We start from the raw sequence: 27994 nt of genomic DNA, 5'->3' as shown, positions 1-27994 counted from the left end.
AGACAGGCCAATCTCGGTGAATACCAGCAAAGACAGTTCGGCACAAACACAACTTCCATAGGGACAGAGAATTAATTGTATTAAAATCTGCAACTGGATAGTGGTCGTTATACTAACGTCAGTTTGTATTAGGCATGCAATAGCGTGAGTACACTGGTATATATATCTGTGTTTCTGGGTTTCATTGACTGCTCTTTCGAATCTGAGTGCCCTGCAAGAAATCGCATCACAAGAGAACCCCATCATCATCATCATCAGCTGCTGCTGCACCAAGGTTTAGTCCTACAGCTACAACAAGGGTTAAGGCTGCCCTACAAGCTCTAGTACTCGCTCAGGCTGTGCCACTTGGCAATGGGCTTCCTGGGGTTGTCACACACCTCCCGCCAGTGCTCAGCGCCCGCCGCCGTGACGCTGTGCGCGCCCAGGATCAGCCTCCCCACCACCTCGTTCTTGGTGGTGCGGTCGAAGTCGATGACCAGGAACTCGATGCTGACGTCGGGCAGCAGGTCCGCGGGGACGTCGTAGATGAAGGACTCGTTGAAGACGGGGTTCAAAGTGCACTTCTTCACGTGAGTCTTCTTCTTGGCGATGCGCTTCCTGCCGTAGTAAACGTTCACCTTCACGTAGGGATCTGCGGGGGCACGGAGGGAAAGGGACCAATAACACAGCCCCCGGAGGCGGCTGCAGGAGCCGGGGGGGGTCAGCTCCCTGGATGTGCCCCGGGTGTTTTGTCCTTGCCCAGGTTACTGCTGGAAGGGCTGGAGCAGTTTCAATAGGATGCAGGGCCGGGGGGGAGCAAATGGTGTGGGGGGGGCTTCCTGGTGAGCTCAAGACCAGGCTGGGCCATGCTTATCTCTAACAGGAGACATTTCTCCCCTGCTTCAGGGAATAGCCCACAGAAGGTTTAAGAATTCACAGCTGGAAAACGGAGGGGACCCAAAAGGAAGGAAGTGCAACCCAAAGCCTCCCGCTTCCCTCAGCCCCACTTTGTTCTTTGAGCTGCTCAGGGTTAAAATGAAGCCCCAGGCACACAGAGCTTTGTTTCTCTATGGAATGCATGGGGGCACGGAGCATTCATGATCTGCCCGTGCATGGGAGCACGGAGCATCCATGATCTGCACATGCATGGAGGCACGGAGCATCCATGATCTGCCCGTGCATGGGGGGCATGGAGCATCCATGATCTGCCCATGCATGGAGGCACGGAGCATCCCTGATCTGCCCGTGCATGGGAGCACGGAGCATCCATGATCTGATCTGCACCGCACATGCATGGAGGCATGGGCAGGAGCATCCCTGATCTGCACATGCATCCATCCCTGATCTGCCCATGCATGGAGGATCTGCACATGGGAGCATCCCTGATCTGCACATGCATGGAGGCACGGAGCATCCCTGATCTGCACATGCATGGAGGGGAGCATCCATGATCTGCCCATGCATGGAGGCATCCCTGATCTGCACATGCATGGAGGCACGGAGCATGGAGCATCCACGGAGCATGATCTGCACATGCATGGAGGCACGGAGCATCCATGGAGCATGGAGGCATCCATCCCTGATCTGCACATGCATGGAGGCACAGAGCATCCCTGATCTGCCCGTGCATGGGGGGCATGGAGCATCCATGATCTGCCCATGCATGGGGGCACGGAGCATCCCTGATCTGCACATGCATGGAGGCACGGAGCATCCATGATCTGCCCATGCATGGAGGCACGGAGCATCCCTGATCTGCACATGCATGGAGGCACGGAGCATCCATGATCTGCCCATGCATGGGGGCACGGAGCATCCCTGATCTGCCCATGCATGGAGGCACGGAGCATCCATGATCTGCACATGCATGGGGGCACGGAGCATCCCTGATCTGCCCAAAAGCTGGATCTGGAAAACAAGGAGCTGCCGGAAGGATGCACTCATTGGTCTGGCAGCAGGAAGGGTTTGGTCTTTGTGTAACCATCCCTTGGGGATGCTGGCTTACTCCTGGGGACCCACTGCCCTTAGGAGCAGTGGGAGGCAAGGTGTGAACCATGCAGGTGAGAAGAGCTCAAAGGGGACCTGGGACATTTCGAGGGGGAGAAAATAGCTTCTACCTGAGAGGCCAGTGATGTCCATCTTTGGCAAGTGCCTGGCTTTCAGCACCACGACAGTCATCCTCTGAGCCACGGGCTGGTAGGACAAGGAGACCTGCAGCTCCCCTCTGCTGATGCACTTCTGTGGAAGGGAAGCAGAGAGAGGCCCTCAGGACCAGCTGTTCCCACAAACACGGGCACCAACATCCCCTTCCCTGTGCTCAGCGCCTCAGCAGCTGGACAAGGAGGCGCAGGCAATGGCAGCAGCTCAGCAAGAGGCCAGCTGAGGGGGTTGGCTCTTAGTGCTGAGCCTGCTGCTGTTAACCTGGCAGAGCCGGGGGGGGATTCCCAAATGCAGGAATTGGGGAAGCACCACGGTAACTGTCACTCTAAATGCTCTGATCCCCCCAGAGGTGAAGCCTCCTTCAACTGCTGCTGTGGGGAAAGCCTGGCTGTGCAACCCTCAGTGTTCGTTATCATTCGGGGAGCTAAGGCAGTGCTTCCAGTGCAAGGAACAGAGGCTGCTGCTGTTCCTGTGAAATTCCTGATGGAGAATGAACACATTCCTGGCCCTGAAGGGAAACGCAAGTCGAATTCAGTGCAGCTACTTCAGAGCAATTTGCACTCTTCCCCTCTCAGAAATGAGGGGGTGTTAAGCAGGGGATGCACCTTTGCTGGCTTGGCTCAGTGCAGTCATCTATGGGGGGTTAGGTGCAATTCTGGGTTCATATCTATTTCCATCTAATACCCATTGTATGTATCTCCATCTGTTACCCATCATATGTATCTCCATCTAATAGCAATTATATGTATCTCCATCTAATACCCATCGTATGTACCTCCATCTAATACCCATCTTATGTATCTCCATCTAATACCCATCACATGTATCTCCATCCATCACTGTATCTCCATCTAACGCCCATCACCTGTACCTCCACCTAATGCCCATCACTGTACCTCCACCTAAGGCCCACCACCTGTACCTCCATCTAACGCCCATCACCTGTACCTCCACCTAACGCCCATCACCTGTACCTCCATCTAACGCCCATCACCTGTACCTCCATCTAACGCCCATCACCTGTACCTCCATCTAACGCCCATCACCTGTACCTCCACCTAACGCCCATCACTGTACCTCCATCTAACGCCCATCACCTGTACCTCCATCTAACACCCATCACCCCATCACCTGTACCTCCATCACCTGTAACGCCCATCACTGTACCTCCATCTAACGCCCATCACCTGTACCTCCACCTAACGCCCATCACCTGTACTTCCACCTAACGCCCATCACCTGTACCTCCACCTAACGCCCATCACTGTACCTCCATCTAACGCCCATCACCTGTACCTCCACCTAACGCCCATCACCTGTACTTCCACCTAACGCCCATCACCTGTACCTCCACCCATCTAACGCCCATCACCTGTACCTCCACCTAACGCCCATCACTGTACCTCCATCTAACGCCCATCACCTGTACCTCCACCTAATGCCCATCACCTGTACCTCCATCTAACGCCCATCGTATGATCCCGGGTTTCACGGCTAAGGATCTGCAGTATCCCTGCTCGTTAGACCCGGGATCAGCTGCTAGGCACGGGCCCTCGGGGCACGCCACCCGCAGCGACTCACTTGTATGTTCCTCTTGAGGATCTCCCGGGTGAGCTGAACCTTGCCGGTGCTGGGATCCACGCCTGCCAGGGGCACCATGACCTCCCCGATCACATCATCCCGGGAGAAGCGGTCGAAGCTGAGCACGAGGAAGTGGAGCACCAGGTCCTGGAGCTGGCTGTAGGGGATCCCGTAGAAGGTGAAGGTTTCGTCGAACACCGGCTCCAGCGTCTTGCGCAGCACGCGAGTCTTCACCCGATGCCTCTTGTCTGGGAGGATTGTCATCTTGATGTAGGGGTCAGAGCTCTGCGTGTGCTCGTCCATGACCGGCAGCCCGTGGGCCTCCTGGATAGTGACGACCAGGGCTTTCTTGGGGAAGTTGTAGTCCACGGAGAAAGTCAGCTCTCCCAGCAGGACCTCGTCCCCTGGCGACGACGGCGAGGACGTTTTGCTTCCTCCCGGGGTGAGGCTCGGATCCGGGCTTAGTTCGTCTCCGTAATCGACTTTGATGGGGAGCTGGTCGACGCGAGGGGCTGCGCTTGGCCCGTCTGGAGCTTTCTCCGAGCCTATTAAACCGGATTCGGCAGCATCCACCGAGAGGTTTCCCCTTCCTGCCTCCTTGGGAGCGCCATTCTTGTCTCTCCGGATGCGGATGATTTTCTTCTTGTTGCTCAAGGTCTCTGGATAGATGCTGATGCCTTTCAACATGTGAATGAACTTATACGGGGGGGTTTTGTGCTTCTTTTCTGCTTGCTGGTGACAGCATGTCCACACAAAAACTGTTACTGAGACAGAAACCACGAGGACAGTAGCACCAATGAGGCCTGCCACCACTGGAGAGACATCTGCAGAGGAGACAAGGCAGTCAGGAACCAGCTTGTGCCCCCTGGAGCCAAGCACATGGGGATGGAGATGTAGCCAGTGCTCCTGGGCTGGTCTTCAGGCCATGATCAAAGCCTTTAACTTAGACTTCCCCACGTGGGAAGCATTTCACACTCCTAAGGCCTGCACTGGGTTTCATGTGTCGGGAAGGTCAAACAAGTGCTTGCCTGCTCACATCTCGCCCATCAGCAGCATCTCCACAGGAATGTGGCTCTTGCTTTGCAGGAAGCTTTGGGGTTCTGCTTTGGGTTTTAATGCCCTGTTCAGAAACATTCCCCAATGTTCCCTCTGAACAATGGGAATGGGGTAACAAACACTGGACCTGGGGTTAGTCAGGACCGGGTCTAATCCCTGTGGCCTGAACTGCTTGGTGCTTTTGTCCTAACCCTCAAGGAACTCCAGCCAAGAGCCACCAAGACGCATAAGAAGCTGGAGCAGACGGAGAAGGGACAGCAGAGGGAGGACAAGGAGAGGGCAAAAGAGCGGGGTTTGTTCAGTCTGACAAGGGAAGAGAAGGCAGAGCTCCTTCTGCTGCTCCGGTTCCTTGGTGGGAGGTGATAGGGGAGGCAGAGTCAGGCTCTTCCCCTAACTCCCTATTGTGTCACTGCTTTAATAACCATGGAGCGATTGCTCTTTTGCTTTGGAAGCGAGCCCTATGGCTCCTTCCTCACAAGGGTACAACCTGCAACAGCTGAACTGAGAGGCTGCTAAAGCCAAGCTCTGGTTTTCCTGTCTTCATTCTGAACCCTGAACAGGAGACGCGGATGCGCCCACATCATCCCTGGAGCTCCCGCACGTTCCGTTCCTCCCCACACCTCTGTTTATGGAGGTGAAGATCAGAGTCGAACCTGAGCACCCAACACGCTCAGGAATAAACTGGTTTCCAAGAGGAAACGTCTCCTTCCTGCTCAAGTTGCAAAGGCACTTTTGGCAAGGGAGAAACCTGCGAGGGTTTGCAATGGTCTGCAATGGGCACTGACTTCAGAGCCAAACGCGGCTCAGCCCCACCGCAGGAACAGCCTCAAGCAAGAGGAATCTCTCCCATTAACAAAACCCTCCCCATAACGTTCCCCCTCTGAAGTGAGCCGTTCCCTGCTCCTGTCCTGGCTGGAAGCTCCTCCTGAGGCCATCATTCCCCCCATTCATTAGCCCAGTCTCTGAGCTGAAAACTGCCCTGGGTAGAGCTGCCTAAACCCGATTTTAGCTGCGGGTTTGCAGCTTTGCTCTGCGCCACGTCCATTTCAATGGCACCGCAGCCTCCCTCCTCCCTGGGAAGAGCAGAACCACCCCTCTGAGCTCAAACTCTGCAGGAGAGGTCTCTGCTCCGACGTGATGCTGACCCGGGCTTGGGGGGGATGGAATCACATTGCAATTAACGGGAAGGAATGGAAAACTTCCTTTCGAAACGGGGTGTGAATTCTATCCTAATGGTGGCCGCTGGCTCCATGATGACAGCATGTGGCTCCTGGATCCCGGGCAGCGGCGGATGTCACAGGGAAGTAAGCACACCATGCTCCAGCATGGAGGATGCTGGTGGCTCCTTCACGTTACAGAGGCAACGGAGCATCCGCGCTTCCGCACGGGGCCTCACGGTGCGCGGGGAAGGGCAGCGCTCGCTGCAGGCCGGGCACCGGCAGCGCCTGGAACCTTCCGGCCTGGAAACCCCAAACCGAGCCCCGGGCGCTGCAGCCCCGGCCCCTGCGCGCAGCCCCGGCCGCGCCATCACCGCCGCTCCCGGCTCCCCCGGGCCCCTTCGCCCGCCTGCCCCCCCCCCCCCCCCCCCCCCCCCCCCCCCCCCCCCCCCCCCCCCCCCCCCCCCCCCCCGCGCGCCGCCGCCCCGGCCCCTCCCGCCGCAGCCCCCCCCCCTCTCCCCGGCCGGCCCCGCCTCGCCGCCGGTGCCGCAGCCGCCCCGGCCCCCGGGGAGGTGCGAACAAAGGGGCCGGGGCGCGGCGCGGCCGGGCCCAGCCACCGCCTCCTGCGGCGGGGACCCCGCTACCGCCCGCCGGGCCCGGGCGCGACGCCGCGGCTGCTGCGGGGCCGAGCGCCGGCACCGCCCCGGCGGTGGAGGCCGGAGCGGGCCTGCGGGGGGCTCCGCGCACCGAGCGCGGCCGGGAGGGAGGACGGGGCCCGGCGCCACTCACCGAAGCCCGGGTGGACGCTGGTGATCTCCGCCATGGCCCCGCTGAGGCCGGCGCGGCCGGGATGCGGAGGCGCCGCGGTGCCGGCCCCCGCGCCGAGGATGCTCGGAGCCCGGGATGCAGGAGCTGCCCACTGGTCCTGGCGCGGCGCAGGCCCCGCCCGCCGGCCCCGCCCCGCGGCCGCCCGCCCGTGACTCGGCAAGAGCCGGGGCTGAGGCCGCGCCCCCCGGGCCCGCAGCGAGGCGGCGGCGGCGGAGGAGGAGGAGGAGGAGAAGCGGCGGCGGCGGCGGCGGCGGCGGCGGGGGGCGCGCGTGCGCGTGCGCGGCCGGTGGCTCCCCCGCGCCCGATGCGCTCCGGCGGGGCCGCGCGGGCGGGGGCGCGCGGCGGGCGGGGCCTGCGGGGCGGCGGCGCGCAGCAAAGATGGCGGCGGCCGCCCCCGCTGCTCCGCGTCCTCACGGCGGGGCCGCCGGGCCCCGCACCGCCAACATGGCGGCGGAGCGCCCCGCGCCGGGCACACGTGGCGGAACCGCGCCTGCGCGGCGGGCGGGCCCCGAGGCGCTTCCGCTTCCTGCGGAGCCGGCGGGTCGGGGTCGGGCTCGGGCCCGGGCCCCGGGGAGCCGCGGTGCTGGGCTCCGGGCGGGCGCCGCCGCCGCCGCCGCCATGGCGCTGTCGCTGAAGATGCTGCCCTGCAAGAAGCGGAGGGCGGCGGTGGCGGGGCCGCAGAGCCCGCGGGACGACGGGGACCTGCCCGGGAGCTCCTCCTCCTCCTCCTGCTCGGACGGCGGCTCCTCCGCCAAGCCCGCGGCGGCGGCGGCGGCCCGGGCCGGAGCGCTGCCCTCCGCCGGCCCGGGCGTGTGGAGGGGCCCCGGGGAGGCGTCGCTGAAGGGCGGGAAGCGGCCGGGCCCCAAGGAGGCCTGCGCGCAGCTCCCCGAGGGCCTCGGCGCTCCCGGAGCGGCGGCAGCGGAAGGTAAAGGCGGCCGGAGCGGGGAGCTGGGCCCCGCTGCCGGCCCGGGGAGCGCCTCAGCACCGGAGCTCATGAACCGCGGCTCCGCTGGGTGCTGCGGCTCCGCGGTGTGCGCGGCTGGGGGGTGCTGAGCGGGAGTCCCGCTCGCCGAGGCTGGGGCTTCTCCTCCCTTAAACACGAGGACACTCGTGGGGAGCCCGAGCCGCTCCGCTCGGGGGCTGCCGAGCCCCCAGGGCTCCCGGAGCAGCAGCCACAGTGCTCGCAGCTCGCCAGGCTCGCAGCCACAGTGGTACAAACTCAGCCCCGGTTTCCCAGTCCGGGCCCTGGGTTTGGCCCTTTGGGGACTGCAGCAGTGAGACACAGCCCGAGCGGGCTTGCTCTGAGGCTCCCTGAGAGCATGGAGCTCGAGGGGGATTCGCCCCCACAGTGCTGCCGGATGAGGGATCTCCCATCGCCTTTAACCCCACTGGAACAAGTGGTTGTGCCCCCTTTCCCGCACTGCCTGCTCTTTTCTTCTTCCCTTCCCCTGGCTCTCTGGGAGCTGGTTTGATGGGGGGGCAACACAGCAGGACTGGCTTGAAACAGGAGCAGGGGCTGTGCGGCCCCCCCTGTCAGCACCGGCAGGGTTTTAAACCGGCCTAAGGTGGCGTGGCACACGGCTGCAGTGTTCCCTGGCTGCTGGTTTCTATTGCAGCTGTATTCTACAACAGGGAGTACAGCCCTGGCTTGGGGGACTCAGCCTCTCATGTCTGGATCGCTTCCCCAGGCTGGGTGGGACTCGTGCCATTGATTTGAATGGGTCATGATAAGCCTTAGGGAGTGCAGCAGCCTCCTGGCTGTGCTGTGCGTGGTATCGGCACAGCGCCGTGTGTTCTCTTCGCAGGGAAGATGCCCAGGCTGTGCACCGAGGTGGAAGTGAGCGCGCAGAAGGATCCGTGTCTGCCCGAAAGCCAGGCCCCGGTGCAGGAGGCCCCAGGGAGAAGCTCTGTGCAGGTGCCTGCTCGGAATCCTGCTGTGGTGAAGCCGCTGCGGAGCAGCAGAGCTGGAGAGGGGCCCCAGCAGACGGGTGAGGCAAAGGAGGACTTGGGGCTGTGCATTACTTAAAACACCTCCGTGTGGAAGAGGGGTAAAAGGGCTGCTGAGACCCTTCTGTAAGCTCCAGCCAATAGGGATGGTAAACACGTAACCTTTACTTGCTCCAGCGGCGCCCCCAGGTCTTGCAGAGTTTGAGTCCATCATTCAAACATTCAGATTCAGTCCCGGTACTTCTGGCCGTTTGCATCTGGTGATCTCTGGAAAAGCTGCTGTCACTTCAGTAGCTGCAGGACTGTGGCTGTTGGGTTTGGGGTGGTTTAAATGGGGCTCTCAGGGTCTACTGCATGGGAAAGTGATTCCAAGTTTATCCGTTTTCAGAGGAGCAAGATGGAGAGGATACTGAAAGAAAGAAGAGGAGGAGGAAGGCAACCAAACGGAAAAGAGAAGGGAAAACTCAAGAGGAGGAGGGGTCTTTGTCCTGTGACATCAAGCTGGATGATACCCTCGACCGCACCTTAGAAGATGGAGCCAAACAGCACAACCTGACAGTTGTCAACGTGAGGAACATCCTGCATGTGAGTGTGGAGGGGTGCGACAGGGAGGGAAGCGCTCAGCTTTCTAAGACAGTGCTCTCTAGGCTTTAATCTGAGGCTCTCGTGTGTGTGCTTTGCTTTGCTTTGGGTTTATTTTGTGCAGGTACTGTTCCAGTGCAGGGCAGCTCAAGGATTTCCCTGCCTGCCATCCCTGTGGCACACACGTTGGAGGCTGCCACGATTCTGCCAGGCAGAGGCGCCAGCTGATCCTGTGCCAGTGCCATAAATGAATCTTTCCCTGTCACACGGCACCGTGTGGGGGCTGTAAATGTCTCAGAGGCACCTACGTTCCCTGGAGCCTTATGGTGGCATTCGGGAGATGGAGGCACAGATACTGGCTCCCTTCTGCCTTCCTTTGGAACCCAGAAAACGTTGTCTGAAATGATGGACCGCGATGCTGCAAGCACAGATTATTCTGTGCTTTCCCTAGAGAATTAGACCCTGACCCGTTTGGAAGCTGGTGCAGCTTCATGGCAGCATTTCTCATGTGCCAGGGCGATATTCCTCATGATGTGACACGAAGGAGGGGGAATTGGGGTGGGCTTTTCCTTCAGCTGTTTTCTTTCCTTCTGCTGGGAATCTGTTCTGGGGAACCTTCCCAGGCAACGTGGTGCAGACGCCGTTATCCCTCCTTGTGCTTACTCCAGATTTTCTTGTCCAGTCTTTCTTTGTTCTTGCATACTTGCAAAGTCTGTCGTACCCTGACCATTTCTCCATCATGTTTCTAACGAGTTTATTTTAACCTAAAGTTTGTTTCTTTTTAACAATGTAAAAGATCCTTTTTTGTGTGTGTTCCTGTAGGAAGTGATCACAAATGAGCATGTGGTTGCCATGATGAAAGCGGCCATCAGTGAGACCGAAGATATTCCTTTGTTTGTAAGTAAAAAGGGGTTTCAGTTGGTCCAAATGCACAATACCTTCACCAGTCTGTCTTGTGGGTCCGTGATGTGGTATGGAGAGAATAGGTAGGACCATAACTGATGTTTCGTTACCACTTGGATGAAGTGAGCAGTGTCTGTGTATGTGTAAATGATGAAACAGGATTGTGAGGGGTTATTTTTGATGTCACTCTGATCCTGCCTAAAAGGCAGTGAATTTAAAGAAGGGAAAAGCCTTGTAGTGAAGAGCTGCTGGGGGAAAGTTTGCAGTGAAGAAAAGCAGCTGAATAGGTTGCTGTTGTCTTCTTTTAAACCCTCAGGAGCCCAAAATGACTCGTTCCAAACTGAAGGAAGTTGTGGAGAAAGGAGTGGTAAGTACGTGATCTGCTTTTACTACTGCAGCCTCCCCCTGCCCAAATGGCTTTGGTAGTTGGGTCTTCTAAAGGAGGTGTAAAGTGTGCTTTTATGTGAATTATTCTTCATGTGAGAAAAATAAGTTAAAGCAGTGTAAAACTTTTAGATGGGCAGAATAGAACCAGGTCAGAGTTGGAAACTGCAGTGAATTGGGAGGATCCTGAAGTTACTGCTGCAGGGATTCCAGGGGCAGCTCAGAAAGCCTTTGTTGGAAGTCTGTTGTTACTTGGCTACTTTGGAGAGCAAGGCCTCAAGCTCAAGTAGTGATTTGGTGTAAGAGATCTAAGCTGTGCAGACCGTGCTTTTCAGAGCCAGCTAAAGTGCTTTTGCTCTCTTTAGGTGATTCCAACGTGGAATATTTCTCCAATTAAGAAGGCAAATGAGGTGAAGGTAAGTGAGCTACTGCTGGGAAGTGGGAGACGGTACTAGAGGCACCCTGAAAGCAAGGAATCTTTTGGAGGGGTGGAGCAGATTCATGTGTAACATGGCCAATGCAGTGACCAAGAGTACTGTAAACAGGACAGGGCAGTTAACATAGCAGTGGGTGCACAGAGGGCCAAGAAGAGCTGCCCTCAGGGAAGACAGAATGTGATGAGGTGATGACATGCCATAGGGATGTCTTTTCAGCTTCCCACATCGGTACTGCAGCCGCCTCTACCTGCATGAAACTTCTGATGGTGAATGTTAGTGCCCAGACCTCATGTTCTGTGCACTGTAGGGCTGTCTGGAAATACAGCCTGGATCTCGGGGCTTTTTTTGCCTTACCCAAAAGGGTTGTTCTCTAGGGGCAGGCAGGATCCAGCAGTGTGGCAGGGGGGAATGACCATTCAGGTGCTGCAGGCATGTCTCTAAGATAGTGTCTGTCAGTGCAGTGTTTCCATCCTACAAATGTCAATTGTGCATTTTAAAGCACTTCCTTTGCTTTACCAGTTGTACTTCAGTAATTTCTGTGGTCTCTTCAGCCTTCCTCAGCACTTTCCGTCCTTTCTGAGCTTCAGGGCACTTCCTCAGCTGGAAACCTTTGACCTGACAGTGCGGCTCTTTCTCTCCTGTACAAAGTTGTCTGTTCCCTTCTGTTGCAGCCTCCTCAGTTTGTGGACATTCCTCTTGAGGAAGACGATTCGTCTGATGAGGAATACCAGCCTGAGGATGAGGATGAGGACGAGACTGCAGAAGAGGTAACTGCAGCTTGGACAGAGATGTGCTGTGTTCAGCATGGAGCTGCCTGCATGTTTGAGGCAGCAGAATGCTCTTTATTTTAACAGGTGAAAACTTGTAAGTTGTCCCAGACCTTCTAGTAATCTGTCTTCAATGCTGTAGTGTTCACTGGACAAAAAAGCAGTCTTTGGAATATGAGTTGAAGCAGTGTTTGACTGCCTTCTGCATCTTTTGTGCTGTAGAGCTTACTGGAAAGTGATGTAGAGAGCACTGCTTCTTCTCCTCGGGGAGCAAAGCGATCTAGGACGAGGCGCTCCTCTGATGAAGAGGGAGGGACTCTCTGCGAGGTAAACTTGCTTTCTTTAGAAACACCTTTGGGTCTTTATTCCTAAGCCATTAATGCAGAAGCAAAAAGACACATCACTGCTTCAGGCTGTGGTGTGGGGCAGGTGCTGGGTGGCTTCAGGGTCCCTCTGCAGCGGTTTTCCTTGCAGAAAAAGCTTAGTTTGAAATACACAGAGTTACTTAAAACCACTGGCAATGGCAAGAAGAGGCTGCTCTCAGATAATAATTGCTCTTCTGCTTATGTGGGAGAGGAGTGCAGGGGAGTCGCTTTCTGTGCGTGGCGGAGGAGGAGGAAGTGGTGCTGACAAAAGCAGAAGGGTTATTTCTGGGCACTGTTAACCCGTGGGAGTACGAGCAGGGTGGTGAGAGTCGAGGATCAACAGACAGGAATGAGAAAGCATGCGTGGGAACTGGCCACTGCCACTGGAGCTGGAGAAAGAGCAATAATGTGTTGATAGTTCCACCTTCTGCTTGCCATGGGTTTGCTTTTGGGAGGGTTCGGGCTGTGCCACAGTTAGCGTTCAGGTTTATCAGCTCTAGTAACGTTGAGGCTGATGTTCAGCTCTTCCAAATGTCTTCTTTCCTGCACGTCTTTTCAACAGTGAATTTACTTGTGCTTCCTGAAAGATAAAGCGAGTGTAGGATGAAGAATCCCTTTTCTTCTGTGAAGCATTTCTCTCGTTTCTGTTGTATTAGGCTCTGGCCAAGCACACAGAGACTTGCTCTGTCCTGGTTTTATCTAGAACATACATTTCCCTTCTAACACAAAGGCCTTTTTAATTAGATGGAAAAGGTCACTACGCCTGTTGTTAGACATATTAGTGCTGAAGTAGTTCCCATGGGACCTCCACCACCTCCAAAACCAAAGCAAAACAAAGACAGCACGTTCATGGAGAAGCTGCATGCAGTGGATGAAGAACTGGCTTCAAGCCCAGTATGCATGGATTCTTACCAGGTACTGGTTTGGGGATGCTGCAATAGTGTGGGTTGAATCTCCACAGTGTGTAGGACGCCAGCTCTGTGAGAGAATAAAGGGAGCTCTTAGTAAAATGGTGTTAGTGACGGATGCTTCTAGTTTCTTGTGTTGTAACTACACTTCGTTTCTGCTCATAACTCTCACTAGCATTGTTTTGACTGTTAAATGCAATTGTGTGACATTGACATGACGAGTGAAGATAGCTTTCCTTTTGAAAGCTAACCTGGCAGCTTAGTTGTGTTTTGCAGGCAAGTCTGTAGTAAATCCTGAGGAAGCTGGTTGTAAAGAGAACATGGGTTCATTGTGATAGTGAGAAAAACAGTGCAAGTGGGGATTGCTCCTTTGGTAGCAGAGAAGAGTTTAACACGAGCTACATGAACAAGAATATATTTATCACCAATAGCAGTTTAATAGCAAAAGGAATGAAAGTTTGGCTTCCTACCAAAGTAAAGGGTTCTTTGTGTCAGGAATCTCGTATTTTTGATACTGGGAGGTTTTGGCTGCCAGAGAAGCTGGGAAAAGCAGAGGCTTGTCATTCCATTGTGGTTTCCCTTCACCTTTCAGTCTCTGGAAGACAGCCTCATCGCCTTCCGAACCCGATCCAAGAGACCACTGAAGGATGTTCCTCTTGGCCAGCTGGAGGCTGAGCTCCGAGCCCCGGATATCACGCCCGATATGTATGATCCTAACACTGCAGATGATGAAGAGTGGAAAAGGTGGCTTGGAGGACTCATGAACGATGATGTGGAGAATGAAGGTAACCATCAATAAATGTATGTGTTTCAGCCCTTAATCCATCAGGAAGCTGAGCACTGATACGCCTGAATCTGTGGCGTGCATCATGCTCTTTGTTAGCACAGGACTTGGTTTGGTAAAAACAACCGTTTTGCTCTTTGAGAAGAACCAAGAACAAGCTTTGGGATCTGACTTCCTTTTGTCCTCAGTTTACCAGTTGCTTACAGCTGTGCACGTGGAATGTAAAGCACAAATTGAAATACTGCTACTTCAGTCTTTGTAAACTGAGCTGGAACTCAGGTGACAGAGAACAGATTCACCTCTTCTAAATGGAAATGGCTACGAATAAGGATGCTCTTTGTGCCGGGTCAGGCAGTAAACAAGCTGCATCTGCTCCTGGCAACTGGTCTTGGGGCAGGGTAATGATGTTTCAAAACATGCTTCTTATTAGATGAAGCAGATGATGACGATGACCCTGAGTACAATTTCCTGGAAGATCTGGATGAACCAGACACAGAGGACTTCAGAAATGATCGTGCTGTGAGAATTACGAGTAAGTCCTTTAGGAATGACACCTCCTGTGGGAATCACATCTCCTTTCTTGTTGGATTAATAATTCACTTTGAGAGGTGCTTTGGTGCCAAGATTTTTGCTGTGTTAGGCTAGCTAAAACCAATCTGCATCCTCACTGAAGAGCTTTCCTCTGCAAAGCTGCCTTTCTGGGCATACATGGAAGGCTCTGGCCAGAGCTGCTGTGCTGTCAAATGCAGCTTTACTCCATAGCAGAGACTGAAGAATAATCCCTAAGTGCCAGTAGAGTCTTGCATAAAGCTTTGGCCAATGCAGAATTGAATGCTTGCCCTGTGACTTGAGTGGAGTTCAGTGTTCTCCAAGTCCTTTCAGTCTTCAAGTTAGTTTTAGTTTAGCATTTTTCATCTTCTCAGCAAAGCACACTCGGTCTAGGGCTTATCCCAGGTTAACTTTCAGCTTAATTCTGGAAATTAGCTTTTCAATTCCATTTCTGATTCAGAACAGTCTCAGCTGAAGCTTTCTGGAGTCCAGCATTAAAAAGGAGTGTAATATCAGGGGGCTTTCCTTCTTGGTCCTTTGCTTGCGAGGGGAGGGGTTTGCTCTTGAAGAGAGATTCCTTCAGTGACTTGATATTACGACAGTGTTTCTTGGGAAAGAAATCTTCATGCTTTTTAATTTTACTTGCAGAAAAGGAAGTGAACGAACTGATGGAGGAGCTCTTTGAGACAGTAAGTGATAAATTGGGTGTAGCACTGAAGAACAGATCTTTCTCAGCTCTGACATGAAATCTTTAAAGCCATAAAGGGGTGGTCTCGGGAAGATGCTTAGCGTTGACTATGTGCAAAGGGGTCCTATCATGAAAGTGTCACTTTTAGCCACGGGAAGGAACATACGTAGGAACTTCCTTAAATCCCTGCAGATGAATGTCTGTGCTTGAGGACTGTCACAAGCTGTATCAGCTAAAGACAAGCTTTATGTTCCTCCGTGCTGCTGCACATTTGCTCTCAGTTTCAGGATGAGATGGGTTTCTCCAACATGGAAGATGAAGGTCCAGAAGATGAGGATAATGTCACAGAGTCACGGCCGAACTTCAATACACCCCAGGCACTTCGGTGGGGTCAATGGTTCTGAGTGGTTGGGAAGTTACACTGTCATGCTAAAAAGCCTGTGGGTACCTGCAGCTTTCTTGTGCCATTCCCCAGTGAGGTAATGCCTGTTGAGCACAGGCCACTGCTTGCTGACAAGAAACCTGAGGAGCTGGTTTGGCCAAGCCTCACCTTGCCTTTTAAGTGAATAGCCTGGATGTGATGGTGGCCTTTTCTAAGGGAAGACTGCTTAATATAGCTGAGGCCTAGGGCTGAGATGCTGACAAAGTCTGGGAGTTGGCTTTTGAGGATTTCTGGGGCGGGTTATACTTGAAACAGTGACTTGGAAGAGGAAGGGTCTAAAGCATTTCTTTCTGGGTCAATCTAACCAGTTACGGAAAGTGGCTGAAGGTGGTCTGCAGCATGAATGGTGTCTCCTGGTTTTTGGGGCAGATCAGCTCAAGATCAAGCTGTATCTGTTTGGGAAAGGAGCTAAAATGAAGGCTGGAGTTTCTTGATACTCTCTCTGGGATGAGCAGTACCAGAGGGGAGTGCAGCAACTCTTAAACCAGCTACAGACTAGAAGCAAGGAAACTGGATGCTCTCTCTTACTCTTTGTGTCATTTGTCTTTTGACAATAGCTGCTTGAGTGAATTTTCTTAGGGGGGGCAGTTCTCCCAGTTGCTTCTTCCCCAGTTTTATCTGTATACAGATTGTTTGTGGCAAAGCATGGATTTGCTAGGTTTCTTGTTGCCTGTGGGATACCATTGTCTTTTGGCCTCAAACAGATTTGAAGAGCCCCTGGCCAATTTACTGAACGAACAACACCGGACAGTGAAGGAGCAGCTTGAGCAGCTGAGAATGAAGAAGTCCTCCATTAAGCCACCACAGGAGATGGAAAAATCCAAACCTCAGAATGAGAAGCCTCTCCAGAGCCTTGTTCTGGACAGTGTGCAAAGAAAGAGGCTCCAGCAGCAAATGCAGCAGGTAATAAATAAAGTGTTACCTGGTCTGACCCAATGACTGTTTGCTGGATAGTGTAGGGGCAGGGGAAGGCAATGGCACAGCAAGCACATGGGTGTGCTCTCTTAGAGCAGTGAGTTGAACAAGCCATGTTTGAAGCTGGAGCTCTCGTAGGTGATGTTTACATGCCCAGTTCCACTGAAGGACAATTGGAAGTGCATGGATATTCAAGCTTGCCCTCAGCTTTCTATTGCTTAAAAGCTTATTTGAGTCCGAATGTGATTTTTGGGGTGCTCAGGAGATATTTCTTGTGCCTCTGTACTTGTGCTTTCCAGTTTCTTGGATTTCTGATCCACTGAAAACAAACCCCCATTTGTCTGATTTTATTCTTCAAGCATGTTCAGCTTCTGACTCAAATCCATCTCCTCGCAAGTTCCAACCCTGCTTTAAGTTCTGAGGCCAGTACCACGAGGATGTTTTTGGTAAGGATGTGTCTCAAATCAGAGCTAAAAGTGAATGTGAATGATTGCTGGTTGCTGGAGATATTTAGATTAATTCATCAATGCCCTTAAATGAAACTACCCCTCACTAAGGGGATGATGTTGTAAGCCTACTGCGAACATGCTCAGGACTTAGAGAAATAATTCACATCGTGTTCACTAATGACAGGGCTTTGAATTGTCATTTTTTTGCTGTTTCCTTGGAAATACTGAAAAGAATTTGTCTTCACCTTCCATTGGAAGGCCTCTTGGTTTATGTTTCTGTCTTTGACTTGGCAGAGTGAGCTTGGGAACTTTGCTCGTAGCTCCACGCTCCTTCGCCTGTCCTTCAATCCCAAGTTCCAGACCATGTTCCAGCCCTGCAACTTGAAGGGAGCACTGCAGCTCATTGAGGATTTTCATGCCCAAGTCCAGGTTGACTGGAGCCCTCGCAAAGCTGTGAAGAAGAGTGGTGAGTATCTGAAGGGAGAAGCCATGGGAAGGTGTTCACAGTGAGAGTTGTCTCCAGATGAGAGATGGTTCAGGCTGCTCTTTGGAATGGATTTACTTTGATTCTGTGAGGTATTTGTCCATAAATCCACCCATTTCATTGACTGCCTTTTTGCTGCTTAAGCTTGCACCACAGTAAGTTAATTCTCTTCACAGCCAATGAATTCCCATGTTTACCAAAGCAAGTGGCGTGGATTTTGGCAACAAGGAGAGTCTTCATGTATCCCGAGTTACTGCCAATATGTTCCTTGAAAGCAAACCCTCCACGGGACAAGATCATCTTCACCAAGGCAGAGGACAAGTAAGAGCTTAGAACTGTTGCAGGGAACGCACGTGAATGGGGCTGCTTTGCTAAGGAGAATGTCTAGGATGTGAACCTTGGGGCCAGCTGTGTCCTGTGTAACAGCACACCCAGACAGCAATCTGCCATCCTGTCTCACAGGCTTTTTCTCTTCCCTCTCCCCCTTTTTCCTCCTTCAGTTTATTAGCTTTAGGTTTGAAACACTTTGAAGGGACGGAGTTTCCAAAGCCTTTGATCAGCAAATATCTCTTGCCAACCAAAACTGCCCACCAGCTCACAGTGAGGATCAAGAACCTCAATATGAACCGAGCCCCTGATAACATCATCAGAGTAAGTGGTGCCTGTAGCTTATGGGTTGGTATCTCTCAGCTTCGTATGTCTGCTGATTTGTTGTACAGGAAGAGATGTGCTGGTTGTTCCAAGGACCATTTTGTGCCTGTGCTCTATTTTCTTGGAAGAAAACATCATCCTTTTATTAGCAATGAGGATTTCTTCAACAAGACCTCACCCTCTGGGCTGTGCAAGTACTGCTCTTACTGTTCTGACTCTAAAGAGACCAGCACTTGCAGACAGCCCAGCTGTGGCTTCAGGAATCCGGACCAATTCACACAAATAAACTTGGAGCAGTGAAGCCTAAACCAAAGGGCTGTCTGCAGCTATGGGGAGTGTCCAGCAGGTCCCATAAGCTATAGTCACTGCTTGAAGTGAGAGTAAGAACCAGAAGCACCTAAAGCAAGTGCACATCTGCTAGAACTTCACGCTTCCTTTTGAGAACCCGCGGTGGCAGCGAGCCCTTGTCAGCCTTTATTGCTCTTTCTTTGATGTTTCTTACCTTGCCAAAGTAGTAATGAGAATCACTTCATTCACATGAACACTTACAGAGCACAGCCCTCATCCTGTACCAGCCAGGTGACCACAGTCCTCTTGTCTTGCATTCTCCCCTCTTTCCACGTAGTACTACAAAAAGACGAAGCAGTTGCCTGTTCTGTTCAAGTGCTGCGAGGAAGTCCAGCCTGACGAGTGGAAGCCTCCTGTGGAGAGAGAAGAGCATCGCCTCCCGTTTTGGCTTAAGGTAGTTCCTGCTATAAACGTGGGGGGGTGGTTGGTTCTGGTTGATTCCTTTTCTTGGTGGTGGTGGTGTTGGGTTTTCTTCCTCTTTCTTTACAGCCTAGGGCCAGAGGGGTTTGTTGGGTAAGCTACAGCTCTGAAGTCAAAACGTACCCTGATTGTATTGCAAGGGACCCTCAGTTATCCTGACTCTAGCTAGGAAACGTAGCAAGCCCAGTAGTACTTAGCAACCTGTAAGGATTAGGCACTGCTCTCGGGGCTTGTGTGCCCAGCTGCCAAGCTGACTGGGGTTGGCGTGGCCATGCATGATCCTTGGTTTGCTGCATGTCTCTGGTTTGATGCGGTGATGTTTGTTACTTGGCTTTGTTAGGTTGTTAATCAGCACAGACTGACCCTTAGGTCGGACCAAGTTGGAGGCATAGTGACCATAGTGAGTCAGAGGACTGTGTCTGAGGAAAAAATTAGACTCGGATGCCATAAAATCCAGTTCTCTTAATCACCCATTGCATTTCATTGCTACAGTGAAGCTTCCTTCCCCCAGAGTCTTGTATTTACTAAAGGAACGTTTCTGAAGCAGTTCAGTTCTCTTGTTTCTTTCAGCCTCTTGAATTCTTTTGAAGGCTTTTATATGAATATAAAGTAATATACAGCAAATATCAAGTGACAGACAGTAATGAGCAGGAGTGTAAACTAAAACTGCTTTCCTTTTAGAAGCAGGTTGCTCTCTGTTGCCTTCTGTGGTGCTGTTTGAAGCTGGTAATAAGAGGAGTAGGCAAAGGGCTGCAGTAATAAACTCTTGTTCCCTTTAGGCAAGCTTGCCCTCCATTCAGAGGGAGCTGAAGCAACTGGCAGAAGATGCCAGGGAGGCACCAGCTTCACCTGCTGCAGAAGCTGGCCTGGGGACAGGAAAGGAAGCTTCAGACACAGAACATGATGAAAAATACCCTCTCCTCATGCCAAAGGGCCTCGTACTGACCCTCAAGCCCCTTGCCAATCGGTTCTCTAGGAGAGCATGGAGGAGGCAGAGGTCTTCAGCTCTTAAGCCTGTCCTCATTCGACCAAGCCCCTGCCTGCAGCCCAGTGCTAACCCTATCAACATGCAGAGAGCTGTGAAGCTGTCCCAGTCGGAGGCTCCTCCCAGCAAAGTGATGCTTCAGATTCCCAGGCTCATCCAGCCAGCACCAGTGGTGCAGACGGTGCCGGGAGTGCAGCCCCTGAACGTTCCAGCCGTGGTAGGAAGTGGGGATGCCTTGGAATTCCAGAACGTGCTCTCCACCTCCCCCTCGGACTCCAGGCAGGCTTTCCCAGCTGCTGTACCACCAGCCCTTGTGGCCTCAAGTCCAGTGACTCTCCAGCCCAAAGTGATGTTGCCAGCTTTGGCTGGAGCAAAAGCGCGCAAGCCTTGTGTTCGTAAGGGGTACCAGAGGAAGAAAGGGACAAAGTCTGCCCCACTGATCAAGACTTCCCCTTTGATTCAGCCATCTCCTGTCATTCTCACTGTACCTGCTACCACCGTGAAAGTGGTTAACATAGGCAATGGCTGCAATATGATTCAGCCCATAAATCCCACAGTTGGTAGAGGCACTCAGGCCATTCCAGTTACAACCTTACTGGTAAATCCCTCCACTTTCCCCTGTCCATTAAATCAGCCTCTGGTGACTTCTTCAATCCCTTCGCTGATTGTGTCCCCCAATCCTGTTGGTCTTTCTGCATCATCTGTTGGTGAAAGTGAGGAGCAGCTGAATCTGGTTCCTTCCTGCTCTGCTGGAAACAACAAAAGCACAGCAGAGGCCAAGGCTGAACCCTCTGAGCTGTACACTTCGTGCTCTGCTGTCTCCCCCAAGGACTGTAGTACAAATCCTGCCCCTGCAAGTAATGGCAGTCAGGAGAAGGTGAATAACAGTGATTGCTGTAGCTGGACAGTGGTGGAAGGAGAGGAGAACACTTCAGAGTCATTGTCTGTGGACCTTTTGCCTCATTTAGAAGATCCAGATGAAACAGTGAAAATTGAATCGGAAGAATCAAATGATGCTACCAAGGAAGTAAACCCGGTGCAGAAGAGGGACCTTGTATGTGCTGACGTGAAGGAGGAATTCATGCTGGATCTTGGCCAGGAGCTGAACATGGAGGCTGCATGTTCATGCTCAGATGACCTGAAGGAAATGAAACAGGAGCATCCATTGTGTGATAAGAAGGGAGAAGAACAACGCTGGCCTTCGCAGTCGTCTCCCCGCGGTGAACAGCAGATGGATGTAGGTGGTGTTGCTGGAGCACAAGTAAGCAGTGAGTCTCCAAAGAATCCTTCTTACACAGCAGATGTGGAGGCAGAGTTCAGCAGTCCGCTGGGAAGACCGGAGGATTCATCCAGCATAGATGGGCAGTCTGTGGGGACACCGGCTGGCCCTGAAGCTGGCGGAGAGAGAGAAGGGCAAGAAGAGGAGGAGGAAGATGACTTTGATGACTTTACACAAGATGAGGATGAAGAAATGTCATCGGCCTCAGAAGAATCCGTTCTTTCAGTGCCAGAACTTCAGGTAAGAGCAAGCAAAAGGTTCTAAACCTTGCTAATGGCAACTACTGGTGTCCTGAAACACCCCGGTGGAGTCAGGGCAAATCACAGCTGGAATCCAATTGGAAAGCTGGACTGTCAGCTGTGTAATAGCAAGGACTTTTCAGTGACAGTTATTTTCCAGCTCACAATTCCAGCAAGACTTTAGGAGCTGAGGTGATCATGAAGGAATTCTGTCCAACTTCAGGCTTTTAGAAGTGGCAGATTCTGGAATACACAAATAGAGCTGGTGGTGGTTGGGTTCTGGCCCTTCAGTGGAACCCTCTGTTGCTCAGATTGTGATCTGTCAAACTGGCTGTTAGGATTCCCAGTGGAGTAATTGCTCCTGGAGGGAGCTGGTTGCTGGATGATGTTAAACACTGAAAGCAAACCAGATGATGTTGTTTGTTGTTGCTTTCTAAGGAGACAATGGAGAAGCTGACTTGGCTGGCAACCAAGAGGCGTTTAAGCCAGGAAGGAGATTCTGAAGAAGAGAATTCCCAGGAAGAGAACTCTGAGCCTGAGGAAGAGGAGGAGGAGGAAGGGGAAGGAATAGAGAGTTCGCAGAAAGATGATGAAATGTGTGGAGATGCATCAGAGGAACCCAAATCTGCCTTCCCGTTGACAAAGGCAGCCCCGCAGGTGGAAGCCCACAGAATTCCAGCAGGTGAGTCCTGTGGGTTTCTTTTGACACAGGGCAATGGAGCTGCTTCTGCATGAACAGCAAAAGGAAGGGGGAGCTGTCCCTGGGTTTCATTTCCCTTGGTTATTTATCTGTGATGCTGACTCTATTCAGATAATAAGCTAAATATAATAACAATAATAAGCTAATAATGATAACAATAATAGTAATCTAATAACAATAATAAGCTAAAAGAACCCTTTGCAAGTGTGAGCAGCCAGCTCTGATGCTCACAGCAGAGCTCTGTTCACCCACTACGACTCGTTTGCCCCCGGTGTGCAGGAGATGTAGCTGTTAGTTCTTAGTAGGTCTGAGTAACAGCTAGGATGGCTTTGTGGCTGTACCCAGAGGCTTTTCCTGCCAGATGCTATGCAAAGAACAGGGCAATGTAAAGGTGTTAGGAGCCTCATTCACGACAAGTGCATTGCTCCTACACTTAGAGGAGAGTGTAACCAGGTAACTCCTCACCAGCTCGGGAAGCCTGCTTTCCTATTGCAGTATTGATCTGGAAGAGGAGCTGGCTGCCAGGCCAGGGAATTGTCCAACTTGCTTTGTGCTTCTTCCTAGGAGAAAACATGAAAGCCCCTGGGAAAAGCAGGAGCTCCCACAGAACCAGGAATAAGAGGGGACGGGCTCGTGCCAGCAAAGATACATCCAAGCTGCTGCTCTTGTATGATGAAGACATCCTGGAGAGAGATCCCCTGCGGGAGCAGAAGGACCTGGCGTTTGCACAAGCCTATCTAAGCAGGGTAAGCCAGGCCAGGCGGTGAAGCAGGAGGAGGAGCAGCGGACACTTGGAGTCCTCCCACACTGCTCAGGTAGCAAGAGATGAAAGATTCCTCCATGGCCGCGTTTTCCTCCGGGATAACGTGTGGTCCTGGTGCCCTCTGCAGGTGCGGGAAGCCTTGCAGCACGTTCCTGGGAAGTATGAAGACTTCCTGCGGGTTATCTACGAGTTTGAGATCAGCACGGACAAGCGAACGGCCGTGGATCTCTATTCCACCCTGCAGAAGCTGTTGCATGATTGGCCCCAGTTGCTCACAGATTTTGCTGCCTTTCTTTTACCAGAGCAAGCGTTGGAGTGTGGACTGGTAGGTCCAGTGGGAGGAGGAGGCCAGGTTTTGAGCAGATAATGTGAATGCTTGGGGGAGTGAAAGAATAAGGAGCTCTTTCTAGGGCAAGAAAGGTAAAGGGCTGGTAAGTCTTTTGCTTGCCTCGTTGGTTTATTAATTAGTGTATAAGTCTCATCCTCAGTATTGCTGTGGAGAATCAGAATCTAACTGCAGAGACTGGGCACACACAGCAGTGGAATGGTTCCCTTGTCTCACAAATCGGCCTTCCACGCTGGAAATCCTTTCTGGCTTTTCCCACCTGCTGTGCCTCTGACAGAAGGCAAAGCTTTAGAGCTTACAGAAATGCTGGTCTGCAAAGACTTGTTTCTCTTCCACCTCTTCCCACTTTTGCACTGGGAGTCAATGGGAATGGGAAGGAAGCAGCAAGCCAGGCGCTTTGCAGTTTGGCTCTGGGGAATGGGTTCTTGAGGAGGAGTGCTCAGTGCCCTCCCTTTGGTCAGTTTGAGGAGCAGCAGGCGTTTGAGAAGAGCCGCAAGTTCCTCAGGCAGCTGGAGATCTGCTTTGCCGAGAACCCTGCCCACCACCAGAAGATCATCAAGGTCCTGCAGAGCTGCACTGACTGCCTCCCCCAGGAGATCGCCGAGGTAAGCGGGCAGCCGGGTACCTGCTTGCGCAGCAGTCACCCTGCTTCAGTGCTCCCTTTGCTGCTCTTGGAGACCACAAGAGTTTAACAAGTGGCAGAGAATTGAAGCTGCTCCTTCAGGAGGCTTTATAATCAATTGGCCTCTTTGTCTCCTCTCTCCTACCTCCACCTGGCTTTTATCTGTTCTGGTTTAGTGCTACAGAGTCTGCCTGGGCTTTTAGAGGGATATTTCTGTGCTAATCATAGCCTGGTTTGTGTTGGAAGGGACCTTAAAGCTCCTCCAGTTCCAACCCACTGCCCCTCTCCAGGTTTCCTGTGGCCCCTTTTAGGTATTGGAAGAGGGTTACAAGGTCTGATAGCTGGATGTGGCGTGGTTTCAGGATATCCATGAACAGTACCAATGCAGGCATCAGCTGCCACGCTGGGGGTCTGTCAAGCCTCGATGCTCCCCTTGCTTTGAGGACCCCTTTCTGACATGGAACAAAAGCCTCGTGTTCTCTGCGTTTCTCTCTTTCAGCTGAAGACCCAAATGTGGCAGCTGCTGAAGGGCCACGACCACTTGCAGGATGAGTTCTCTGTTTTCTTCGATCACTTGCGGCCCTCTGCCAGTCGCATGGGGGACTTTGAGGAGATCAACTGGACAGAGGAGAAGGAATACGAGGTGGAGCAACCTTTTCCCTCAGACCCAAAAGCTAAAAGAGGAGAAACTGGACTTGTTTGAGCTTGAAGAGCTCGACTTGCGGCTGCCTTTGCAGAGCGAGGGAAGCAGAGGGCTGGGATAGCTGTTGGTGGACCGAGCAGAGTCCCTAGTGGGAGGTGTCCCTGCCCGTGGCAGGGAGTTGGAACTGGATGATCTTAAGGTCCTTTCCAACCCAAACCATTCTATGGTTTTCCAGCATTTATGTCTGTTGGAATGTAATTGAAGTTGTCACGTGCTGGAACTGAGCTCGGTTGTCGTGGGAGGAATGCAGTTGGGTCTGTGGTGACAAGAGCAGGGTTTCTGTTTCTCTCCTGTAGTTTGATGGGTTTGAAGAAGTGTCCCTGCCAGATGTGGAGGAGGAGGAGGAACCACCCAAGATGCACGCAGCCTCCAGGGCAAAGAAGCGGAAAGAGATCGGCGGCCAGAACAATGACAAGGTGGGCCTGGGGTGTTCCCTACTGCCCGTGTGTGGACTCCGAGCAAATGCCCGTGAGGATAAACGGGAGAGGCAGGACAAGAGCCTGGGCAGAGCTGGAGGAAGGGGATTGAAAGGTTTCTGTTGTGCTTTGCTTGGCTAGGGGCAAAATCACTTCAGTCCTCTCTGGGTGTGTGCAGAGGGGCCCAGCCCTGCTGCTCCCTCTGGGGCTCACCTTCCTCTGCCTCTCCCCTTTGTGTTCCATGCACATTTGTCAGCTGGAGTATGTCTGTTTCCAGGAGGTCGAGTGGGTAGATGGGATGAAGGAATGTTCATGTTCCTGCCATGAAGGGAGTAGCGATCTCAAGCTAAAGAAAAGCAAAAGGAGGACCTGCAGCCATTGTAGTAGTAAGGTTAGTTGATAGGCCCAGTCGCTGGAGTGGTGAGTGGGAAGTAGAGCCCTGCCAAGAGTCCCCTGTTGTGATGATCTGTCCAGCCTCGTGTCTCCAACGTGATGTGCTGAGGAAGAAAGTAACTCAAAAGATGACCAACAGCATCTTTCTCTTGGAGCTCTGACTGCACAGCCCTTCCCCTCTCTACCTCCTGCTCACTTTCCGCTGCCCCTCCTTGCTCTGCTCAATAATGTGAAGTTGGGAGTTATTTAAGAATTAAGCTTTTTAACTGGAAGATGCTTTTGTGGCCACTGTGGAAAGAACGGTGCCTCTTCATAAGGAAAATGACTCGGTGCCAACTGAAGCCTTTGTGAGGGCCGAGGAATGCTTTGGAAGCAAAGGCTGAGGTGTTAGGTTTGGCTGGATACTGCCCCATCTCTGACTGTATCCCCCTGTATTGATTTGCAGGTGTGTGAAAACAAGTTCTATAAAACCAAGGACTCTCAAGAGCTCAGTGCAAACCTGGGTCAGCAAGAATCCAGTCCTCAGCCTGAAGGGAAGGATTCTGGAACGTCGAAGGAAGCTGCAGAAGAAAGCCTGGAGAGCAGAGAGGAGGGAGAGGATGGCCAGAGCAAACCGAAAACTGCGTCTAGGAAAGCAGAGCCTCTGGTGTCAGGTAGGTAACAGTCTGTGCCCAGGCAGCCCTCTCAGTCACCTCGGAGCTGGCTCACACAAGTGGACAGAGGGGAAGTCTGAGAACCTTTCATTTTCTTACCTTGTGTTCATCCGCTCTGGATGCTCCAAGCGTGCACTTACCATAGAATCACAGCTGAGGTGGAAGGGACCTTAAAGCTCCTCTGGTTCCAGCCCCCTGCACTCCTTCACCCAGCAGCTGGTTGTAGTAACCCGCAGCGGTGAAGGACATTGACTCGGTCGGAGTCCAGGATGGGTCAACGGCAGCTGGAATTCCAGAGCTGCTCCCTGCATTCACAGTGCATGTCATAGCCACAGGGAAACCTCCCCAGCTTCTCATCCCAGCTTGTGTGGGCTTCCCACAGGGTCTCACGTGCAAGGGAAGATCGTCTCCAGCAGCCATGAACCTGCTGAGGAGCCTGCGCTGCCTGAGGGCCGGGTTCGAGAGGCAGGTGCCAGAGCTGCTGCGAAGGACAGTGACTGCTGTGACAACGGCCCCACAGGGACCCAGCTCCACAGAGCTCCTCTTAAACTACCTCAAGAAACCAAAGACCGCCCTTGCGCTGTGGGGAGGGAGGGACTGAGCCCGCAGCAAGGAGCCGCAGCCCTGCCGCTGCCCCCTCGCTCTGCTGCAGAGGAGGGTTCAATGGGATCGAGCTCCTCTTCTGGCCGGGGCTCGTGTCAGACTCAGGGGCTGCATCCGGACTCGGCCCTTGCCTTTGGGCACGCGGCAGAACCGGGGGTGAAAGAACCCGAGGGCTCCCCTCTGCCCCTGGAAGGAAAACGTGAGGCAAAGCAGGGCTGGAGGAAAGCAGCGCTGGGGAAGAGCCGCAGCTCCCGGTCCCCTGAGCCGGGCTGCACCGAGAGCAGAGCAAGGGCAAACGCCCAGCACCGCTTCCAGGGGCAGGCGGAGGACAGAGGGCTTCCTGCCTCCCTGGGGCAGAGGGACGAGGAGCAGCAGCAGCAGCAGCGAGTCACCGAAGCCACCGTGTGTGCCAAGAACAGCAAGGTCAGCTCGACCGGGGAGAAGGTTGTCCTCTGGACCAGGTGGGTCTGCCTGAGCTGCACCTCCCTTCCTCAGCATTCCGTGTTTGCCTTCAGTTCTCGTGTTAAGAGAGTCCCGTGTTGTGTGTTCCCATGTTCAAATGTCTTCTGCCCCCTGCCTTCCTGCCTTGTTCCCTCTGGCTCTCATTGCTGGTTCTGTGACAGACAGGGTCTGCTTGTGGCAGTGTAATTGTAATGCTGCAAGCTGGGAAAGATCTCACTTCCCATCCTTCAGAAAGCTTTAAAACTGGGCCAAATGCAGCTCTGCTTCGAGCTGGGTCTTGGGGTGGGTGAGTAAAGGACCAAGCCAGGGCCCTGCTTTGCTGCCCTTCCCCAGGAGCAGGCCTCGCTCTCAGCTCTGGTGCTGTTTTGCAGGGAGGCCGACAGAGTGATCCTCACCACGTGCCAGGAGAAAGGAGCCCAGCTGGAAACATTCCATGCCATCTCCCAGACACTGGGCAACAAGACGGCCGGCGAGGTGAGGGGCTGCTGCTCTGCTGCAGTGAATGGGGCAGGGGGGAGGAAGGGGGAGCGGGGCTTTGCTTCTCCCAGTTTGAACTTTGATGCTGCATCAGGGAAGAATGAATCCCGATTGGAAACCAAAAGCTCAAACCAAGCCCTGGTGCCTTCTGGTGCAGCCAAACAGAACCATTGTGCCAAAGCACCCGGTGCTCTCCCAGCTCCCTTGAGCCCTGCATAAAACCCTGCTGTGGGTTTAACATGGAAGCACAAAACACCCCCAGCTCCAGCCTGTGCCAGGCCCCTGCTGCACCACCAAAAGATAACCTCGGCTTGGATTTCCCTTGTCCTTCAGGTATCCCACAGGTTCAGAGAACTGATGAGGCTGTTCCACACATCCTGTGATGGGAGCTCTGAAGATGAGGAGGATGCTACCAGCACCAGTAACACGGACCAGCTCTCAGACAAGGATCTGCTGCTTTCTGAGGAGGAACCTGATGAATGAGGGCTGGTTTGGGCTTGAAAAGCTACTGCCTGCACCAGAAGGGAGCTGTTTGCCAGTTTGCTGCTAGGCTTGTGCTGTGGGTAAAG

The 27994-nt window shown here is 53.2% G+C and overlaps 2 protein-coding genes across 3 annotated transcripts; one reads left to right on the top strand and one right to left on the bottom strand.

Annotated features, from left to right (window-relative positions):
* Positions 1–58: 58 nt before the first annotated feature.
* SYT11 (synaptotagmin 11) lies at positions 59–7723 on the bottom strand. 2 transcript variants are annotated; one of them, XM_057398227.1, is made up of 5 exons: positions 7720–7723; positions 6723–6799; positions 3721–4544; positions 2094–2217; positions 59–631 (listed from the first exon to the last, which is right to left on the bottom strand). In XM_057398227.1, exons 2-5 carry the CDS (start codon positions 6754–6756, stop codon positions 321–323), a joined length of 1293 nt encoding a protein of 430 aa, XP_057254210.1. In that variant the 5' UTR covers positions 6757–6799; positions 7720–7723; the 3' UTR covers positions 59–320. The 2 variants fall into 2 exon arrangements, with proteins under 2 accessions (XP_057254210.1, XP_057254211.1); XM_057398228.1 differs by having other exon boundaries at positions 2097–2217.
* Positions 7360–27931, top strand: LOC130593234 (GON-4-like protein). Its single transcript, XM_057398229.1, has 31 exons — positions 7360–7686; positions 8567–8749; positions 9097–9293; positions 10113–10187; positions 10510–10560; positions 10943–10993; positions 11686–11781; positions 12004–12108; positions 12891–13061; positions 13647–13839; positions 14269–14370; positions 15036–15076; positions 15357–15460; positions 16222–16420; positions 16792–16878; positions 17176–17347; positions 17542–17686; positions 17866–18016; positions 18642–18758; positions 19564–21288; positions 21726–21969; positions 22552–22733; positions 22878–23075; positions 23558–23701; positions 24218–24361; positions 24718–24837; positions 25115–25228; positions 25676–25883; positions 26266–26947; positions 27320–27422; positions 27759–27931. The coding sequence occupies exons 1-31, from the start codon at positions 7380–7382 to the stop codon at positions 27906–27908; spliced, it is 6561 nt and encodes a 2186-aa protein (XP_057254212.1). The 5' UTR covers positions 7360–7379; the 3' UTR covers positions 27909–27931.
* Positions 27932–27994: the final 63 nt, after the last annotated feature.

This window comes from Pezoporus wallicus, unplaced genomic scaffold, assembly GCF_028554395.1.
Source record: "Pezoporus wallicus isolate ANWC-B61680 ecotype Strahan unplaced genomic scaffold, APGP_CSIRO_Pwel_v1 contig_14644, whole genome shotgun sequence".
In the NCBI taxonomy this organism is placed as follows: domain Eukaryota; kingdom Metazoa; phylum Chordata; class Aves; order Psittaciformes; family Psittacidae; genus Pezoporus; species Pezoporus wallicus.
The sequence above is the reverse complement of the archived record's forward strand: the minus strand, read 5'-3'. Positions and strand labels throughout refer to the sequence as shown.